Source organism: Triticum dicoccoides, chromosome 4A, assembly GCF_002162155.2.
Source record: "Triticum dicoccoides isolate Atlit2015 ecotype Zavitan chromosome 4A, WEW_v2.0, whole genome shotgun sequence".
In the NCBI taxonomy this organism is placed as follows: Eukaryota; Viridiplantae; Streptophyta; class Magnoliopsida; order Poales; family Poaceae; genus Triticum; species Triticum dicoccoides.
Genome location: NC_041386.1, coordinates 648307096 through 648328729, shown reverse-complemented (window position 1 = coordinate 648328729; position 21634 = coordinate 648307096). Strand labels below are relative to the sequence as shown.

The 21634-nt window shown below is 42.0% G+C and overlaps 2 protein-coding genes across 5 annotated transcripts; both read right to left on the bottom strand.

Moving 5' to 3' along the window:
- Positions 1 to 5704: 5704 nt before the first annotated feature.
- LOC119287684 lies at positions 5705 to 10974 on the bottom strand. 2 transcript variants are annotated; one of them, XM_037567276.1, is made up of 9 exons: positions 10522 to 10974; positions 10275 to 10415; positions 8614 to 8841; positions 8413 to 8493; positions 7491 to 7698; positions 7052 to 7188; positions 6599 to 6679; positions 6424 to 6490; positions 5705 to 6337 (listed from the first exon to the last, which is right to left on the bottom strand). In XM_037567276.1, the coding sequence occupies exons 1-9, from the start codon at positions 10764 to 10766 to the stop codon at positions 5996 to 5998; spliced, it is 1530 nt and encodes a 509-aa protein (XP_037423173.1). In that variant the 5' UTR covers positions 10767 to 10974; the 3' UTR covers positions 5705 to 5995. The 2 variants fall into 2 exon arrangements, with proteins under 2 accessions (XP_037423173.1, XP_037423174.1); XM_037567277.1 differs by lacking the exon at positions 8413 to 8493 and having other exon boundaries at positions 10522 to 10965.
- Positions 10975 to 13292: 2318 nt separating this feature from the next.
- On the bottom strand, positions 13293 to 21628 carry LOC119287683 (calmodulin-binding transcription activator 3-like). 3 transcript variants are annotated; one of them, XM_037567272.1, is made up of 13 exons: positions 21431 to 21628; positions 20511 to 20630; positions 19695 to 19810; positions 19478 to 19566; positions 19259 to 19301; positions 18313 to 18460; positions 18082 to 18201; positions 17666 to 17997; positions 16062 to 16517; positions 15215 to 15915; positions 14553 to 15129; positions 13865 to 14209; positions 13293 to 13671 (listed from the first exon to the last, which is right to left on the bottom strand). In XM_037567272.1, exons 1-13 carry the CDS (start codon positions 21468 to 21470, stop codon positions 13561 to 13563), a joined length of 3198 nt encoding a protein of 1065 aa, XP_037423169.1. In that variant the 5' UTR covers positions 21471 to 21628; the 3' UTR covers positions 13293 to 13560. The 3 variants fall into 3 exon arrangements, with proteins under 3 accessions (XP_037423169.1, XP_037423172.1, XP_037423170.1); XM_037567275.1 differs by lacking the exons at positions 17666 to 17997; positions 18082 to 18201; positions 18313 to 18460; XM_037567273.1 differs by lacking the exons at positions 19259 to 19301; positions 19478 to 19566; positions 19695 to 19810; positions 20511 to 20630; positions 21431 to 21628 and having other exon boundaries at positions 18082 to 18230; positions 18313 to 18446.
- Between the last annotated feature and the right edge of the window lie 6 nt (positions 21629 to 21634).

Genomic DNA, 21634 nt, shown 5'->3' with positions numbered 1-21634 from the left:
GCACATGCGAGGCGGAGATTATGACACATGGGTGGGTGACTTTGTAGTTCGGGTGGCGCACACCGTGCAGTGCAGTTGGCGTGAAAAAATCCAGGGTGTGGCCCGTGCAGTTCCGTGTCGCGTGTGTAGTCTGGGGCGTGGTGTCTTGTAGTTTGACAATGCACCATGCAAAATGTCCCGTCACGGTTTGAAGAAAAAAAAGTAGTCCGCTCCAATTTATGTAGCAGCTCATTACCACTTTGTATGAAGTGCAAAAATTGTTTTGTGTATCTCTGAGTCGACAACATCAAATACGTGCAGTGCGTTTGCTCCTCGGATGTGGTTCACTTTTGAGAGTGATGGTGTTCACTTGCGCCCAACATGAAAAGTGTGACTTTTTAAAACGAAACATCAAGATAGCAATGAGGTTCACTTCTACACATGTTGCGGTGCGTTTGGTCCTCGGATGTGGTTCACTTTTGAGAGTGATGGTGTTCACTTGTGCCCAACATGAAAGTGCGATTTTTTTTAAAACAAAACAACAAGATAGTAAATGAGGTTCACTTAGACACATGTTACGGTTCATTTGCCCAAGTCTCTGCGGTCCACTCTCGTTCATAAAAAAAGTAAAAAAAAAACAACAAAAACTTGTCCGACAAAAGAAATTATGCAGCTCGCTTGCCCATCCGATGCAGTGCGGTTTTCATTTGGCCGTATGTTGTTGTTCATCTCGTAAGTGCAAAAAAAATATTACGAAAAGCGAAAAAAAAGTAATGTGGTTCACTTCTTGATAATGTTGTGGTTCATTTACCCCCGATGTGAAGTGCACTCTACTTTCTCGTCCTTGAAAAAATTACGTTTGAATAAAATAAACCATGCAGTTCTCTAACACATCTGATGCAGTGCGGTTTTTCGTCCGATGCGGTGCAGTTTTCAGTCGAATGAAGTACCCACGTCGATTCGGGTGTCGCGAAAAACAGATTGTCCGCACTTCGGTAAATTTAAAACTGCTCTTAAACCATAAGGAATTAGAGAGAGAGTTCTACATGAAAAAGTTGCGTCTCGTCGATATCTTTCCAACGGCATATCATTTGAATCATTTCGACAACCAGTTTCTAAAAAATTCATGAAAAACGGCCGCTGCCACTCGTTGTCCGCCGCACGATTTTCAAAATTAACTTAAAACTGTAAGGAATCTCAAAACCATTTTTACATATGAAAGTTGCGCTTTGTCCATAGATTTCCAACGACATATTACACGCCTCGTTTCGACAAACAGTTCAAAAACTAGAGCGAAAACAGTACCGAAAATTGCAAGAATTAAAAAAAACGTAATTCCATGATTTAGTAAATTTGAAACTGCTTTTAAACCGTAACGAATTAGAGAAAATAATAGATATGAAAAAGATGCGCCTCGACAATATCTTTCCAACAGCGTATCATTTTCTTTATTCCGATGAGTGGTTTAGAAAAAATCCCGAAAATACGCTCGCTGCCACTCGTCATCCGCCGCACCATTTTTGAAACTGCTCTTAAACCGAGAGAAATCTCTAAAAGTGTTCAACATGGCAAAGTTGCGCCTAATCAATAGCTTTCCAACGGTGTATTATACGCCTCATTCCGATAAATGGTTAAAAATTATAGCGAAAACAGTACTGGAAAAACACTGCGTGCAGTTTTTTCCGACACGAAGTTCACTCGTGTGAGTACTGCAGCACACTTGGCTCAAACAATGACGTGCACTTGCGTTGAGTGTGCAGTGCGGAAGTGTTATCAGAATAGTTATTCTGCTAATATTAACAGAATAGACTGGCTGTGTGTGTGTATATATATATATATATATATATATATATATATATATATATATATATATATGTATGTGTGTGTATGTATATATATACATAGTAATGCTAAACTAAGCGTGAGTGTAAAATAGCTTATTCTACACCCCAGTAATGATACATACAAAATATAGTAACGCAATATATAAAATATAGTAATTGTTTCTGAAAATGTAGTAAATTACAAACTTGGATAGTAAAAAAAATATTTTCAAAATTACTACATTTTGTACGTTGTTTTACTAGATTTTGTATATAGCATTACTAGGGGTGTAGAATAAGTTATTCTACACTCACGCTTAGAATAGCGTTACTGGGGTGTGTGTGTGTGTGTGTATATATATATATATATATAGGAAAATGGTTGTGTACTCCTAGGAGTACGTACTCCCGCTTCTCATATACCACATAGATGAATCTTTTATACCACTTTATTATTTTTAATATACTTTATTAGTAATTATTAGATACCCCAAAATGAGTTCCATGAAAAAATTCATGTGAGTCTACATATTTTTAAATATTTACGTATATACTGATGTGTTTGTACGTGAAAAAGGTATATTACAAAAAGTATATCGCAGATGATATTTTTTCAACAAAACTCGTATTGAGGTATCTTAGAATATTTAATGAAGTATATTGAGAATAATAAAGAGATATAATTAATGCGTATATGAGATATATTGAGAATGTGAGTACATACTCCCAGGAGTACAGAAGAGGAGTCATATATATACCCTCCCCCTTCTTTAAATTAGACTGAGAGATGCGGGATCAACTCCTACCACATGATCACACACGAGCGATTGAAGAGGAATTTGCGGGATTCTTTGTTGAGCACGTCATAACTAAAGACGGAGAATATCATCGGGAATTGCAATGCGATTTTGGTAGATGATGTTATATTGTATATATGCATGGTCGTGTACTATATGTAGCAGCATCGAATAGATATACGAAAACTTATTGTTAGACCAAGCCCAGAAAAAGAGGTCACTTCTCTATGTTCATGCCGATGTTGTGTAATGGTTCCCTCATTGCTATATGTAGTAGCTAGAGTCGAGTTGAGTAGAAAACATAAAATAAAAATGAAACCCTAACTGTAAAAGAATTGGAGGGTAAACACAAAAAGAAAAGGACGAAACACAATATGAAACTCCTAAACACTCCAAACCCCTCCTTTAAAAAAACAAAAACCACAAAGGCTACGTGGAACTTCTTTAGTCTCGATTGGTAACACCAACCAGGACTAAAAGGCAGCCACGCGTCAGCAACTGCCAGGCGCTGGGGTTTTTGTTTTGGAACTCCTTTAGTCCCGGTTCGTAACCCAACCAGGACTAAAAGTGAGGACCTTTAGTCATGATTGTTTAGTCCCGATTGCAGAACCGAGACTGATGCCATGTTTTCTACTAGTGATGGCAAGCATAACGAGTGGAGTACTGCACTTCTCGAAGGTTCTAAAAAATGATATGATTGTTTTATTGTCTGTAATTTTCTGCTTCATTGCAGTGGTCTATAGAGCCGAGCAAGATTTAAGTGTTTTTCTTTTACGATGAAGGTTTAAGTGTTTCTGGAGATTGGTCCTTTGTGATATTTATTTGTCTACCAGTTTTGTGGTGTAAATCTTATGTAAAGTGACACTATCATTGATCAAGAGGTGGACACCATTCAATGGGCAAAGTTTGGATTGTTCCCATTATTGGAGTTTGGAGTTTGAAATTAATTGATTTTTTTGTATTTTTACACGGAGCTATGTTGTTTCACCAAATGCCACAATATGAATTTTAGTGTTAGTGTCAAAAACGTTCTTATATTATGGGACAGAGGGAGTATTAGTCAGTATGTGGACTAGTCACATAAAGCAAGTCAAACAAACACACACACACAAAAAAAAACAGTGACACTTCCCGTCGAACTAGCCAGCTTCCGACCACTATTGAAGAGCGAAAATGGTAAACCTATGAAACTTTTACTGGACCCTTCTGTGACCTTCTTCATCATTGGAGTTCGAAATTAATTGATTTTTTTTTGTATTTTTACATGGAGCTATGTTGTTTCACGAAATGCCACAATTTGAATTTTAGTGTTCGAAATATGTTTGACTAAATAATTACAGAGTATTAGTCAGTACGTGCACATTGCACGCTTACTAGTCACATAAAGCAAGTCAAACAAACACATCCAAAAAAATCAGTGACACTTCCCACCACTGCTTAAGAGCGAAAATGGTAAACCTACGAAACTTTTACTGGACCCTTCCCACCGCCGTTGGCTGCATTGCATAATTGCATTGCCATTTGGGTGTAACAGAGTGTTGCCATTTTTTCAGCTTCCGTTTCACATGCGGTGGCCATGTAACGTCGACACTCCACACGTACTCAGCAGTACAGCTAGTCCTTTTCAGTTTTCCCGGATCATGAACCTATATTGATCGACATGCTTTTCCTCGCCTGAATGATCGACTAAATAAAGCTGCAAGTTTGTAATCCCTGCTTCTACTTCAGACTTGGAGAAATAACTCAGCACGGTTTTATAGTTTGGATTGTCGATAAGATAACCGACTTGTATTCATGTGCGCATGAATTGTTTCTCAAGCAAATCTACAACTTGGTATCAACTATGACCTATATTGCATTTTATCCACGGATGTGTCAATGTAGCAAATTGTGCTGAGAAGGCCTCACTCTAGTGAATACTATTATCCCTCCGTTCCTAAATATAAGCCTTTCTAGATATTCCAACAAATGACTACATACGGAGCAAAATGAGTGAATCTACTCTCTAAAATATGTCTATACATCCGTATCTTGTAATCCATTTGAAATGTCTAAAAAGACTTATATTTAGGAACGGAGGGAGTATAACATTTCTTTGAGCAAATCATAATACTTAACTAGCTAGAATGAGAAATTTTGAGACATTCTTGACAGATTCCGTGATCTCTCTTTTCATCAGGAGATTTTGCCTCTATCAAACTTTCATTTATACCATGTATGTTCCCTGAAATAAAACATGGCATACATGTTTTTTCTTTGAGCTACAGGTGTGTAATACTCCCTCCGTCTCAAAATAAGTATCTCAAGTTTAGTACAAAGTTGATTGGGATGGAGGAAGCATATCTTAAATACAAATTTTCTTATTCTTAGGACATTCCTTGGTTTTAAAATCAGAATCATGTGATATATCATCATGTCAATGCCACTTCAATATTCATGTGGCACACATGGTTAGCAACTCAAACTTGATGAAATTTTTAATATTATTTATACTTAAGAATGCATATTGATAGTTTGTATGCGTATGTATTTCTAATGTCAAAAACATGGTTTCTCCAAATTAAGATTAATATATAATCAACATATTTATGTATTTCAAAAATTGGGTATGCTGTATTCATACGTACTTCTCACAAATGTCACGTCATTTGCATAAATAATAGTGTCTTTTTGAGTTGGAACCAAGTAAAATCTCAGATTGGTGTACCGAGGGTGAACGTGCAACAACTGCTTGATTAGAGCTCACTCAAGTCACTCACATACTCTGTCCTGATATATATTGACAGAAAGATTGTGAAATTCATTTCTTCTTCCTGGGTTGTTGAAGCTACGAGAGCCGAACTTCTGACGCTCATAAAAAAAATGGCGAAGGACGTTCATTTAAACTTTAACCCGCTGAAACTCACTAGGATTCGGAAAAACGCACGACGACGACCTGATTATTTGTGCCAATAGATCTAGCAGCACGTCACCACCCAGCACAAAATTTTCTTTTTGATTTTATAGCTATTTTCAGTACTTGGGAGTGTGAAACCCAATTCACAAGAAATTGAACTGAACTATACTGATTTTTTCTCCGTAATACAGTTAGAAGTACAATGCGAATTCGATGGCACGGTTGAATGATAAGGGTTCCATTCTCAGGCAGTATAAGGAGGTACAATATCACAAGATCAATAGTTTACAGTTCATATGTCCTGGACCAGGGCATTGGTTTTTCCATAAATCAATTGAATAAGTCTATGATTTGTTACACCCATTAAATTCCGCTTCTGGGGATTTGGGAAGAGCCTCCTGTACAAGGCTCACTGTAAGCTAAAAGAACCCATCTAATGTGCCTATCTACTCTTGCACTAAGATCGACCAGCAAAGCTACCGAACCACCTCCTGATTCCATCATCCAATGGAGAATATTCCTTTCTTGATTCCATCACTGGATGTGGAATGGCATTTACTATCATTGTCTTCCGACGGAAGCGGCACACCGAATACCCAGTCAAGGACATTCAGGTACTTGGACCGGAAAACCTCTCTTTCCTGGGCATAGCAGTGCATAATGATCGAGGTGGCCATGCTGAAAACCACTACATCAGCTCGCTTGATCTGCAATATTGGAGGGCAGAGCCCGGCGTCGGTCATGCATGTGAAGAAACTCTCGATGGCTCTGGCAAGGCAGTACAGAGATATCTCGATTCTCCTGCTTTTCTTCTCGATAAACAGTGCCAGACCCGCCGGGAACTGCCACAGCAAAGCAAGTTAGTATCACAGAGATGGTTAACTGGACTACGCTTAGTCCCTGCGGTAAACTGTGTGTCTTCACTTACCGTGCCAAGTACAACGAGTGGAGTACTGCACTTCTCGAAGGTTCTATAAAGGAAGCATGTCCAAGCCCTGAAATAGAAAAAGAAACACCATGAATTGCTGTGCCGACAAGGGAGGTTGGCGATACATCTACATTCTTAATACGAGAAGTTGGGGGTTGAAATAAAAAGAACTCACCATGCAGATGCACAATACATTGAGAGGAACAGGCTAGATCTTGCTGTTCCTAGAAGACTCTTCCCCATTATTGTGTAAGGCCTGCATGTTGTGAGGTCTTCAGCACACTTAATGTTGTAGACACATGTTAGGTGTATCCAGCTATGCTAGTGTTGTACCCAATTAGGAGTCGTTGTCTTAGGGGTGAAGTTATGTTTTTGCAAAAACTGCAGAAGGCAGCATGACAGCTCCCGCAGAATGCAAATAGATAACATACCACAAAGAGCACTCGTTTTTCAATCTAGATAGGACATAAATTTGTATGCTTTTGATACGTACATGAAGCACAATTACCCTGAGGACATCAAGCCCAATTAATGCAGGGTCTGCATGTTTTTTGGCAGCAAAAAAAAAAAACGCTCTTCACAAATATGAGCAACCTAACATGTCAGTTTACTTAATACAGTTGTGTACCTTTTCATCAGATCCTGCCGATGAACTACAAGTGCAGGAACTAGGTAGACTGGAATATAGACAGGAACTGCTCTTCCATATGCTTGTAACAAGAATGAAATAAAATGTCCTGCACATGATTGATTACCATGCACAATCTGGTTTGAAGAGAGAAGAGATTAGATGAAGGAAAAAGTTCCGCTTAACAAAAGGAATAAAAAAATGGTAGGAAATTAACAAGGAAAACTTCAACAATTATTCACAGCAAAATATTATACCTGAATGCTTGATAGGGATACTATACTATATTAATGTGGTGCAATCATGCGACACGACACAATTATTCACAAATTTGTACTCACTCCGTTCCAAAATAGATGACCCAACTTTATACTAACTTTAGTACAAAGTTAGTATAAAGTTGGGTCATCTATTTTGGAACAGAGGGAGTAGTACTTACTGAGCAGGGCACTTTCATGTCTGGATCCAACTTTATGTCAACACCAACAGATTTGTAATACTTCTCAATAGCCTCTAGGTTAGAGAAAGCAGTGTGGTTAACTACTTCCTTCAAGCCTTGCAGAATAGACTGGTCCTTTCCACCATGCGTCTTCAGAAATGATTTATATGATGACGGCAAACTGTCCTGCTGTAGAATGTATGCAGATCTGCAGAATCAACAATATAGGCAAAACTCATATCCCCACATCCTATTGAATATATACCGCAAAATATATATAACTAAATACTCACCAGTCACCGGTGCATGATGCATATATGTTTTAATATTGTAACAAATGGTTGAACTTATTTCAAACAAGATAACAAGGGAAATGCCCTTGAATCTACAAATACATCACATTCTTACATTTATATTCCAGTCCCAGTAATGCACTCTATGATTCCATGTCTAAAATATTTGGACTAGCAAAGCAATTACAGTTCAACAAACACATTACTTTTACACATTTTCTCAAAAATGACCCTATTATTTACATGTGGCTTTTGCCAAACATCAAAATGTTGTCTGCCCGTCTGAATACGATGCATTCTAATGAGACATTAGTGAAAGACATGAAAGAAAAAACATTGTCATCTAGGTTTACATGCTATTTTATTATGATATTAATAAATAGCAAGTCATTTCAAATTTCACTGAAGAATGACATAACTGTTGTTGATCAAATGTAACTGCTATTTTTGTTAACAAAGTAGCCCTTATGTGTCACAAACAAGGTATCTCAAGAGAATTTTGACAATTCAGATAAGTTGTCCGTACTACTTCTGTAGTGCCATGTGCAAATATAACATTTCCAGAAGTTAACATATAATGGTTCAAAAAACTGTTAGGTGACCCTTTTTTCAAATAATCAGTACTTGACCTGCATAAATTTGAAATGCTAGCTAGCTCCGAGCATTGGGTGTAGTGCAATAGGACCATCGGGCCCAAATAACTCCATACACTGCATATCAGTGTATATTAACAGGGCTAAGCGATCTTTGAACATACATACAGCAGTAACATTGACATATACAGCTAGTGCAACCCGAAAACTCATAGGAATTCTGTCAATGGAACTTACAAAATTTGTGCAGATGAAAGGCACATAAGGAAGATATCACCATGTGACCAGGTCAAAGGTTTGCAAATCTTTCCAAATCTTCTGCTCTTTATTCCACAACGGGATGCAAGCACCGCAGCACGCATGAGAATGTATATTGCCAAACTGGTATGCTGCGTGCCTGGCCCCGTCAAGAGCATAGAAGGACCAGCAATTAACCCGGATAATAATGACCTCCACCTTGCTGTTCTGAAGCAACAAGAGTATTGAGTTACATACTATCCCAAAACAAACTCATACATTAAAGTAGGATAGTGTGGAAGATACAATGGAACAGAAAACAACATGCATTCTGTGATATAACAAAAGTTTAAATGTGTAATGCGTTTTGTGACGACTGACCCCCTTCATAACTTGGTAATGCTTATGGTGTATGGTAAGGCCACTTCATAGGCACAGCCTGGGAGTCCATTCAGTTGTTTCATGGCATGTGTGTAGAAGCGTGACTGAAGTCACTGAAAATTGGAAATGTGGAATATTTTATTGATTTTCTAATTATTGGAAAACAAAATAAAGCCAAGTTTGTGACTTTTTGTTTGCAGGATTCAAAAGTGAAGTTTGAAAGGTCTAGGTTGGAGTATCCCGAGGGAAGTTTCAAGATCCAAAATCATCCAAGCAACATTTTATGTTAGACAGGGGAATAAAAGAAGACCTTGCTATGGTCCTTTTGGAAGCATAAACAAAGGCGTATTGATTCATCATAATCAATAAAGATGATGATTCAAGTTCAGACAAACTCACTATACACTATTGAGATTGCGCTCAGGTGGTTGTAAGGATCTTATTTTGGGTTAGCAAGCAACATATATCTCCAGATCACGCAAGAGTTGCATCATTTGGTATTTCCTAGCGTCAATGGAAGTCCAAGATTAGAATTTAGCAGTCAAATATTACAAATCTGTTTTGACGATACCTCACAGAGTTGCAAAATGTTGGTCACTGATCAGTACCAATCCAATACTACCTCCGTTCAGGTTTATTAGGTCCCCTTATATTTTGGGTTAAACTTTGACCATCGATTTGATTTGCAAAACAAAAGCGACACGTCATAAAAATTATATTGTTGGACTCGTATCTGAATGAAGTTTTCAGTGATACCATTTTTTCCTACATATAACTCATATTTTATTACGCAGAAGCAGATGCATAGTCAAACTTTGGCTCAAAATGTGAGGGGGCCTAATAAACCAGGACAGAGGAAGTAAAAAGTAGCAATCCCAGATTCAAGCAGCAAAAAAACATCGTCTCCACACTGTAATCATTTGCAAACTGCAAAAGGTTGACCCCAAGGCCCTGACCAGAATAAGCAATCTTTGCTTGCAATTGACGGCACCAGCAAACAAAGAACAATTTCTACGACAATACACCTAATCCACATCAAAGCACATCCCCTTGAAAATATGAGCAGTTAGTAACAAAACATATACTGCTCTTCCTCTTGCCCTTCAAGGCTCACACACTGTTTTTTACACGCAGCTCCGCAAAGCCGGAGGCAATTATTAGCTCAAATCAAGGATTCGCCCACCATCGTAGTAGAAGATTTGCGTCTTCCCTTGCCATAAATAGGAAGGGGAGAAGCTACTAGAATTACTTCAACAGCTGGGTGTGAGACCAGGGCTGACCTTTTGCGGCCCCAAAGGGCGGCGATGCACTCGTCGACGGAGACGAAGGCGCCGGCGAAGGTCCCCAGGAACATGCCGTACCTGACCGTCTCCTTGAGCGCCAGCAGCGCCGCCTCGTCGTTGGTCATCGCGCCCGCCTTCCTACACGCACCACGCCACACGGGTTACGACACGACAAGGCTCGAGCAGCAGCAGCAGCAGCACGGATCAGCAGAGTCGCGTGCGGAGGAGAGCAGCGAGCGCCCACCTCGATCTGGGGGAGCGGCGGCTGCGGAGGCGGACGAGGACGGAGAAGAGCGCGAGGCCGCCCTTGAGCCCCGCGCCGATGGCGAAGCCCTTGGTGGCGGCCCCCACGCAGCGCCGGAGCCACCGGAGGTCGTCGCCCTGCCCCGCGCACCGGCGGAGCCACCGGAGCTCGCCCTGCGGGGCCAAAGGCGGGGGCTTGTCCGGCGCGGGCGCGCAATGGAGCTCCTCCGGCGCGGCGGGGGCCATGGGTGGGCCGGAGATGGGGATCCGCCCCCTCGCCGTCGCGGTCGCAGCGAAGCGGAGGAGGCGGGCAGGGCAGGAAGCCGTGCTCCGGGCGGGCCGCGTGCGTGCGTGGGCAACGTGTGTCAACGTGGGGACTACTGGCAGGGAGGAAATAGTCGCGCTGGAGTTTTAAACTTAACCGAAGGTGCTGGAGGACACGCACTGCTCCGGCCCGACCAGGCGCGACCCATTCTACACAGCTAGCTCTGCGCTGCATCTCTACAGGACAAGGCAGCTGCTGCATGTGCGGACGCTCCGGCCATCACTGGTTTAACACTGCGCGTACTACGTACTAGTACTAGTTATGATTGATCAGGCGGTGCTTGATTATGGCGCCAGATGCCACTACGTAGTCGTTGGATGGGTGATCATTGGTGGGGGGTCTCTCACGATGGCATGCTGCAGTCATAGTCTTAGGTTGGTCACAATGGGAAGAAATTTAGGAGTAACATCACACATTTCAATACAACTTTACTTATGTGTCACATATTTAATGAGGAGATAGGTGCTTGTGGTAACTAGCTAAGTTACCGGAACATCACACACTCCAAGAAACAATGAGTCTATAACCTAATAAATACATTGTTGCATGACACTACATAGATGTTCCTACCCACTATAGAGGTGGTAACATAGTCTAGAGAAGTGTGTAAGTTACTAGACTATGTTCTTGCCCATTGTACCAGCCTTACATTACAGCTCCAGTCTCTTGAAATAAGTAGTGGCGGTGAAAAATCAACACACGTACGTAGCACCCACTCGGGGCGAGTGACTGGCGGCAAGAAAGACCAGAGACAGCGGGAGTTGTGCACGCAACAGCCGACACGCACGCGCACGCCCCCGTCGTGTCCAGTTACACGTCCGCGTCCGGCCCATTACGAAAACGGTGGCAACTGGCAACCGCGATGGACGGACGACCGCGCGTTGATCCTTTTCCATGTTCCGGGAAAGCAGAACCGAACCCATGACGACATCCACGCGTGTCGCACTCAGACCATTCTCGTTTCCACTCTAGTCTGCGCCAACGGACCCGTGGCCTGAGAGCGGCCGGGCATCGCTTTCGAGCTTTCCTTGGGGCGGCATGCCTATGTTGCTCCTTCTTCTCTGCTTGCTCCTTTGGACACTTGCAGCTGGACGGCGCGGCCCAATGTTTATTTGGTTGGGGGTGTTTGGGTTGGGGTTTTGTCCTCGCATCTTCCGCCACATGACACGAGCAAGCAAGAAAAAATTACTGACCAAAGCGTCAAATACACAGCACTGCAAGCATGTTTCACTAATGCTCGGCGACAAAATACAAATGGATGCGGCATACTTCAGTCTGTCCATTTACGGACCGCCCGACTTTCTGGACTGGCGTTTCTGCCGTATCCTTGAGAGCTCCACCTCCAGCTTCCCCATCCGGCCTCCCTCCCCCTCGCCGCCGGCGGCCATGGTGGCCGGCGCTGGGTGGGATGGAGGTCTGGATCCTAGGTCTAGTAGTGTGTGAGTGTCTTTCTCTGGCAAATAAAGTGGAGCTGCGTTTTGGATCTTGTCTAGGTGGTTGTTCAACTCTCCCCTGGGGCCACGCTGGTGGCGAAAAGGCGGAGGCAAGGATGATCCCTGGCAGCGGATCCTTCGGCGGCTTCCCTCAGCCGGATCCATGGCGAAGCTTAGGCCCGTCCGGTTTCGTCCCCACTTCTCCCCCCTTTTCTTGCTGTAATAAATTCCAATATGGTGCGCCAGATGCTCTTCTTCCTCGATCTGTTCTTACCACCATGGTTGTGGGAAGAGAGATAGAGCAGCAGGAGATGTACATGCCTACCACTTGCAGGAGGCCTCGTTGCTACCTTCCTCCACTTGATGCCGCCAAGGTGGTGGATGAAGAGGGGTGGGGAAGCACTGAGCTGAAGATTGATGGTCGGGTTCGAGCTCATCAGCAGAGGATTCTATGGTGGAGCTACGGCGCCTGCAGTCGGCTGCCGGTGTTCATCGACCCTCTGCTTCTTCTGGTCGAAGGGCGGCCAACCCCTTTCCTCCTGGCTTGCATGCCTTATGGGAGGCAGTTCCAGTTTTCGTTCAGAGGCTATGGGATGCACGTGCTGCACCCATGGCGATCTCGTCGCCCCAAGTGGTTCGTCCCCGGCGACGGCGAGGTTCAATCTGAGCAAAGGCTGCCAAGGACCCGATTGCGTTTTAATCTTTCAATTAGGGGTTCTCCATGCAAAAGTCTGGGACTTTGTTGTAATCTTTCTTTTTCTTTCGGTCCTGATGTAAAGTGTGCTTTGAAGCTTATCTAATGTAAGTCTGGCCCTTCGGGGCACTTCCCTGTTCAAAAAAAAAAAATGGATGCGGCATTCACCACTGCAGGTTTCGACGCCTACAGCTTCAGCAAAACCACTCCATCATGTCGGTATCTATGATCTATATCACATGTCCCTCCCTATTACGGACGATGCCGCATGCAAATTATATCCCCAACTCCAAGCATATAAGTGAACGAAACCAAGGACGGCACTCTGTAAAAAAAACTTCATGAGCATCCAAGCTTAACTAGTTTAATTCCAGGCAACTAACTGGACGGTTTCAGTTTCATAATCCACATACATTTTCCTCCAGGATGGATATACTGTACAAGGGGCCACTAGAGCTAGACAACCAAGAGACCAACAAAAACTCAAACCATAATGGACAGGGCAATTTAGTCACTATCATCTATCTGGTGAGACTACCAAACAAATCAGAGGTAATTTACAAGAAACAAACACCACTTCGTTAGGACCTAGAAATAGCCCGGCAACGGCATGTCATCGTCCCAGAGCTCTTTGAATTCACTCATCAAAAAGCCTTCATCCATCTCCGTCGACTCCTCAAGCATACTTTCTTCCACAGGCTGCGTCACATTAGCAACAAAGAATTGAGTAAGCCTCCCGTTAAGAAAACAGAGCAAAACTCTCATTTTCTTTTTTCTTTTTTCACCCCTCAACTCTCGCCGGAGTTTTTAACCCAAACATCATGCATAATTGTTCGGCGTCACCCTAAAACTTTTGTATTGGTGCTGAAAGGGCGGGAAAACGTATTGCTACCTGCGATTCCTGCATTTTTGTTACGACAGTCATAATCCTCTGATACTGGTCCCGGGCTTCGGGGTACTGAACCATGGACTTCACTCTGGCAAGAGCTCTCTGCAGTCTTTCTTCAGTTTGCTTCCGTCCTTCTTGCAAGAAGTTATAATCATCCTCTGCAGGTTTAACTGGGATTACATCAACACTGCTGCTACTAGTGCTGCTGTCTGTTGCAACTTCTGTAGACCGAAACCCGCGTAACCCAGCTCCTCGCCGCCTCCATCGCAATATAACCTTCTCCACTATCCCGACAGACCAAATTATTTTGCGATAATGCTTTCTCACTTGGTGACCTCGCACATGAGCCTAGCAAGTACACAATATAGCACGGTTGAGAAAATTTGTTCATTATAATAATAGCATCAGAAGAAGAGATACTTCACAAAGCAGTGCACTATACTGTTAAAACATCATGCTATGAATATCCTGTCCTAGATACTAGATTAGTCGAAGAGAAAAAAATATGGAGCTCATGTTTCACTCAATTACCTTTACATAAATTTGTAAATGATATGGTCATAGTTGACTTTACTATTGCAAAATTCAGTAGAAAAAAATATGGTGTTGGCATACTCATTCAGTATTAATCTGGAGCGTTCAGAATTTTAACAAAAATCATTGATTAATGTCATACACTTGATATTCATACCTGGATCTTGACAATTCGCTGTCTAATAAGCAAAAATTCTTTTCTTCCCTTCCATCCACGGAATTTGTTTTGTATTCGAGTTGCAGCAGCATGCATGGGATCGAACTGTCCTGGTTTAGATGGTTTATAAGACAAGAGTGACATGGCACGTTCATCTGATATCACACCATTGTCATCCTCATACTGAACTGCTTGCTTTCTCTGGAAGGACTGCACCCTGAAAACTTGATATATCCGAGCAGCAGCCTGGGCAGCATTCCGCACAGCACCTAGTGGATCTCCCATCGATCCAGCCTGAAGACCTTGACCTGCTGATGGTGACGCAGTTCTTCCGGTAACATCTCCAATACCAGGCAGGCCAGATATCTCTGATGCATTGCTCCCCATGGCTTCCTTCAGGTTGAGGGTTTGAAGATGGCTTGTTAAAGAAAACTCTGCCAGGAAACCAGAAATTCCCTTGTGCCCATTGAACGACGCAAGATCAGCTGGTGTGCGTCCTGAAGGGAAATCAGGCCTTGGATCCGTCAAAGCTCCAGGAGCCGCACCTAATGCTATAAGAGCAACAACTGTTCGCTCTCTGCAGAACAGGGCAAACAAGTTTAATACATATATATGTATGTATGTATGTGCAAACAAAAACTATCACCCTCAGAAGAACTTACCTGCCACAAAATGCTGCCCAGTGAAGTGCGGTCCATCCATGAACATCTCTGAAATTTATGCTTACACCAGCAGTTATTGTTGGCCTTATCGCCCAATCATATCCTAGAGCAGCTGCCAGATGAAGAATGCCCTGCCCTTCATCATCTAACACACTGGGACCTTTGCCACCACCTCCTGCTTTATGGAGAAGCCAGATATGCAGCTTTTCTTTGATACCGCTTTCAACAAACTGATCCTGCCTATCATCAGGGGCAAGCTGATTATCATCAGCGAACTTTAGCAATTCAGACCACTGATCATTGTTTGTCATCAATGAGGTTATCTTCTTGTTCAAATCAATCAACTCCTTTGTGGGGTTAGATAAAGCTGCCTGGAACTCATCTTGCTGATCTCGTCCCAAAGACAATAATTCATCAAGACACGCCTGGAGATATATTTTGTTTGTAGCACCATGTGGACTTGGAGCATCCATGTATTGAGAATCACTTGGTCGATATTCAAACTCTCGTACTTCACTGCAGGCTAACCTGTTGGAGCAAGTCACATAAAAAGGGACCCTGCCAGGTTTGTGCGAGGGAGAATAGCACCTGAGAGTCCCGTCTGCTAAAATATCTGCTGGAACTTCGACTTCTCCAAACATACACGACCACTTGAGCTTTATAACTTCGTCAGAAGTTAGGAATCTACCAGTAACAAGAACCTGCAGGACACAAGAAATTTTGTAAGCAGTTAAAGAACACTAATTCACTCAGACACCAAGACAGTTCTATTTCGTATGGCGCTCCTAAGACTTTCAAGCTTTAGAAGCACAATAAAGGTAAAAAGGATAAGTGTAAGAAGACATACCCTAGTCTTCGAACCTGCATATGTCCAGCTTGGAAAATATTCAGTTATACTAAACAGCTGATCTTGTGCAACCATTGGGTCCAGAGTAAACTGATCCAACTGATCACGGCTCGATGCTCCAATGATATTGTCAGCATCTTCACTGTTCCAGTACAATCCAGAACTGAACTTTACTTGGGAATCATCTACTTCAGCAAGTTCTTTGCTCATCCATCTAGTAAAACTATCACTTTTCTTAAAGCTGTTCTTCAGGATATCAGAAAGATTAGATGATTGAGTTTTCAGGACAGGGAAATTAATGGCTTCCTCCAAAAGTTTATTGTGTTGTTCAAAATTGTCCACTGTAGCAAATGTACTATCAGTAGCACTTGGAAGCTGAAATTCAGTAGTCCTGCCATCAATAGCACTTGGAAGCTGAAGAAATTCAGTAGTCGTACCATCATTAGCACTTGGAAGCTGAAATTCAGTAGTTTCACAAGTGAGTACCAAAACCAAATTGAAGCCGGACAATAATAGTATATATTTTAGGGGGGAGACAATAATAGTATAATATCAGTAGCATGGAAGTCAAGCAGATGCAATTAATCAGTGTGCAAAATAACATACAAAATAAGTCTGCTGGGATACCAAGAACCAGCAAGGGAAAGAAAGAAAAAGTTCTACCATGGAAATGAAAACCAGGAAATCATCTTTTAATGAACAATGTAATACGAAACACTATTACTACGATTATTCAAAGAAAATAAATACACGCCATCCTGAAAAAATCACTATAAAAGCTGCAAATATTAATCTGTGCAAAGTGGATATATAACACTCCCTCCAATCCATGATTATTATGGATCGGAGGGAGTATCATAGATTCATACTTAACAACACTAGGTAACCGAAAGGCTGGAGAAACAAACATGCTAAGATTGGCTATGCTCTTTTAGCTCTGACAATGACATTGCAGCTCTATAGTCTAGCATTTCCCCACTAAAATTCCAATTTCCTATTAATTTTTCCCTACTAGAATTCATTTAGCATTTGAGCTCACCATCCTCATCCTAAAAATCATTTGAGCTACATTTTGGAAATATTGAGGAACAATACACTTAAGCGGAATAAAAACAATACATAAGGCGCTTTGTGGCATTACTATTGTACTTCCAGTCTGGTACTGTTTGTTAGAGAAAGATGTGCTCCTAATTGACTTTTGAGAAGAACCAATACCTCATTTCAAAAATTAGTATGTAGGCTACTTCATCAAACAATGTCGCGCGAATTACTATTGTTAATAAAAGTGAAAGGGTTATCAGTTACAAAACTCTCTGCATTTCAGAATATAGGGAAACAATATATATTCCATTTTGCAAAATTCTGAAGCAACTCAGGCACTAAAAGTACAAGTTGACATAAGCAGATAAGACACAATTTCATGGGCAGTGTGCCACGGCCTATGCTCATAGCCGTGCAGATCCTCGTGCCCCATGGGCACAGCAGGAGACAAGGGTTGGGGGTAATCAGAGGCAAACCTCCTCTTTACATAAACAAAACTTTATCATCAGAGAATATTAATATGCTATATATATTATATTGCCACACAAAAATGTGCCTGTTACCTGCCACAGTGCTTCTCTATCAGTGTCTGCATGACCATCATCCTTGATATCCAGCCCATTGCTATATACTTCATCAAAACTGAAAGATTCTATTCCAGGGCCTTCTGTAAAAGGAGGCTGCTCAGAAGGAACATGAGACTGGTATGGAGGCAATTGATGGATCTCTTTATTCAGTTTCGTCATTTCATTCCATGATGACAGGTCAAATTGAGTACTGGGCCCATTGAATGTAATTCCAAAAGTGGACTCGTTATGAATCACAGGTGAGTTATCTTGATAATGAGAATAGAAGCCCGTATTAGGTGATGTAGCCTGTAAGCCTTGATGATTACCTAACCATTGGTAGCAAATGAAGAGTCACAAATCCATCCAACTTAGGTTCATAACCTGAATAAATCATTTTTGGTGGCACTTACCTACAGATGATGCAGGACTGTATGAGCTGACAACAGAAGCATCAATTATGGATCCACCTCCATTTTCATGCTGCTGCATCCTAGAGATAGAGTGGTATCCGGCTCCTCCCGAATAAATATCTGCTGCACCGAATTTTGCTTTAGATACGCTGTGCATAATTGGAATAGTATCAGTGAAACTATTTAACTGGACTTCGCGCGGAACAGAATAAGATGATCAAACAACTCTACCTGATTCTGCCTCGTATTCAGAGGCGCGTCCGCTAAGTGAGCTTTCACCGTCTGTACTTTGTGAAGGCAAGTGGCTTAAAGGGCTATCAACATAGGCCCCTTGTAGCATGTTATCATGCCCCCTAGTACGAGAACTTGATTTTCCAGCCTGATGTTCATATCCACATACAAAGAAAATGAAACTTTAAGCGGCTTATTGCAGAAAAAGCTTTTGTTCACAACGAATGAGGCAGCAACGACTTAAACTCAGACTATGAACCCAGGATAGTAAAAGTAAGTAGGCCAAGTAAAAAATTGTGAGCAGAGAAACAAGACAAATTTACTTCTAAAACCAACATAAACAGAGGGTTTCCAAAATAGGCTGATTAGGTTCCTATATGGAGAGGCAAAACAGTTTAACATGTTCAGATTAGTCAGTTTATCATGAGATAATAGTTTTCAAACAATGTGCTACTGGGACATATGCAAGCATAAACGCACAATATTCTTACAAACATGGAGTCCAATTTCTTAACCCTTTTAGTTAATTTCACTCCAAGTTCTGCACATATTTTACATTTTTATCCTGTTATCAATGGCATTATTAAACAATTTCTGACAAGGCTACCCAATCAAGGATCAATCACTTAAAGTATCCCAGCACTGAAACAGTTTCTTTTGTACAATTGCCTAATTCATGGTTTATCATAAGAATCAAGCTCATCAACCACCAGGGCTAGTAACAATCAAATCAGTACTCCTTATAGGCGGTATAACAACCATGATCCCAAACTAAAACTACAAGTGTGATTAATAATTTAGTATCACAAAAGGAAAAGTATATGAAGACCAATCATGCCATTGAAGCAATATAATTTACATGGAACACCTAAAGTGTTGTCCAGACATAAGGATAAGGTAAACAAGTAGCTAACAACATTGCAACCATAGAAGGATTAGGTGTAACCTTGACTTCGAGATAATGTACAAGGACAATGTGCATATAGTCCCTGCAAAAGCAAAGGTAGGATAGCTTAAATACAAATGTAGTGTAGTATTTCTAAGTTAACATGCATGGATGTAGGCCCCATACAAGCATATATGATGCACATGCCATGAGTTATTTAGCAACTGCGAGCTTTGCAATATTACAAAAGCAGAATGGATCACTAAAAGTTTCACTTACTCCTCCAGCATCCAATAGCTCCTCCTCTGGAAGTTTATATTCTCTTCCCCATGAGCATAGTAGCAATGAAGCACATCGATGCTTCCAGACTAGATTTGTAAGGAAATGTCAGTTAATTTGCCTCTGTAGACAAGCGATGCAGTATGACTAGGAACCCTTAGAAAAATACTGCAAGATGTCGCAGAAATAAGTACTGGTAACATTCAACTTTACTTACTTTTAATCTTTCATGGGCTTCTTTGACAGTCTTTCCATCCTTTTTCTTCCTCCAATTATGGCCATCCTTCCTAAAAAATCTCAATACCTTCCGATCAAACAAGAAAAGTGAACCACCTACAATCAGAGATACAAATATTAGTGAGATACAATTGAACCTTAACATGACTACTTGGAGACACTTTGTCAGCTCATGTGCATGTTTACTTTCATAATATATGGGCTCCAAATAGTGCGTGTAATTACAAGCATGGAGATATTAGTAAAATAGAATGTTCAAATCAATGTCATGGCTGGTCCAAAGGCAAAATGGCATCGAGCTAAAGGCACTAATAAGGTATAACCAAAAATCTTAAAGAATACCGTTGCGCAAGGGCACAAGACACGGCCCTTGGCATAAGAAGGTGCACTAATCACATAGCAACCGTTCAATCCTGATAGCAGGAGAAAGATCATGGTGGATCCAGAGGCTTAACCATGTGGTTCAAACCAGTTACAGTAAGGATAGCATCATAATTTTGTATTGCTATATGGCATTAAAAAGTATGCCAGGCGACCAGGATGTGCTAAGTTTACACCTGACATCAATATTTGACTAGATAAAAACGGAAAAAACATCATAAACCTTATTTTCTGTTCTCGCAATTTCAGTGTTACTTCTATTCTCACAAAATGATGTTCAAGTTATCAAATCAATGCCAGTTCCCAAGTTACACAATATTGCTTTGGTATATATTTGCCCAAAACATAAGTTAATTTTGAAAACTAAAAACAAATAATCAAATAACAAGCGTTGAACAGCAAATAGGGGTCATACTTGCAGGCATATTTGGTGGCTCTGGAGCTATACGGAAATTCCTGTAATTCTTAAGTATTTCGCAAATCTCAGTAGGGCGTAACCATCGGGTCTGAGCCTCCTTCAGTATCTGCTCCATGTCTGTTCAGAAGTCAATGAAATGTAGAGTTAGACAATTCAACAAGGTTGAGAATTAGTCATATAGAAGTGGATTTTAAAAACATTCGAAAGAAAATGTCCTCAGTGTTGCTTCCCCATCTACACAGAATAAATCATGTGTCGTCATTCAAAATTCACTTGCACAATCCAACTTCATATTTCAGGTTCATGTGGAGACACAACTAGAACCCCGATTTCCCTCAGAAAACCTCGTAACTATGAGTAGTTCCAAACACCCAAGTGACTAGCACTCCGACTGTTAAAATTGTGAAACTGACTTCGGTCCAAACCCAAGAGCACAAGGACCACCACGTAAGGGATATGCTCATCACACAGATGAAACACAACTCTAGAACCGCAGGGTACCCGAAATTCTTCCTCAGAACACCGAAACCCAAAGCAAGTTGACGGTTATTTCGAATAGCTCCTACAGCTCCCGGTGGTTCCTCTCTCAGGACACTCCCGCGCCCAGTGACCGAACTGAGATCTCCACTCCGCACCATATATAGCTTCCCCAAAATCCCCGCCGCGGAAACAGAGAATTATCGTCAATTACTTCCGAGTTCCCACCAACCAAACCCAAACCCGTGGCCACCAGATTCCGCAACAGCCGAACGCCATCTTCGACGACGCCGCAAACCCAGATCCCCGCGCGCAGGGAAGGCGTTGGGCGGAAACAAAACGAAACAAAGACCGAGAGGCGTTGACCAGATGAAGCCGGCGCAGGCGGATCAAAACCAACCGAACAAAACCCCCACCGAAAAATCCGGGGCGGCTCTCACCTAGCTGCGGCGCGATCCCGTAGCGCCGGCCCTCGGCCATCTGCGGAGCGCCGCGTCAGCCGGTCAGCACCGCCGCCGCGAACCCGCCGAGCCGCGAGCAGGCCTCCGGGGCTGCCCTCTCCCGGCGATCCGGATCGCCGGGCGAATTTCCGCGGTAGGGTTTTGGGGGATTCCGTCTAGGTGGGCGGGGGGAGAGTCGGGCTG

Coding starts and splice junctions, on each gene's coding strand:
- LOC119287683 (XM_037567272.1), bottom strand. CDS start 21,470: ATGGCCGAGGGCCGGCGCTACGGGATCGCGCCGCAGCTAG. Junction 18,461..19,258: donor TACATTATCTCGAAGTCAAG/GTTACACCTAAT, acceptor TATGAACATCAG/GCTGGAAAATCAAGTTCTCG. Junction 17,998..18,081: donor CAGTCCTGCATCATCTGTAG/GTAAGTGCCACC, acceptor ACCAATGGTTAG/GTAATCATCAAGGCTTACAG.
- LOC119287684 (XM_037567276.1), bottom strand. CDS start 10,766: ATGGCCCCCGCCGCGCCGGAGGAGCTCCATTGCGCGCCCGCGCCGGAC. Junction 7,189..7,490: donor ACATGAAAGTGCCCTGCTCA/GTAAGTACTACT, acceptor TCTTCAAACCAG/ATTGTGCATGGTAATCAATC. Junction 6,491..6,598: donor ATGTATTGTGCATCTGCATG/GTGAGTTCTTTT, acceptor TTTCTATTTCAG/GGCTTGGACATGCTTCCTTT.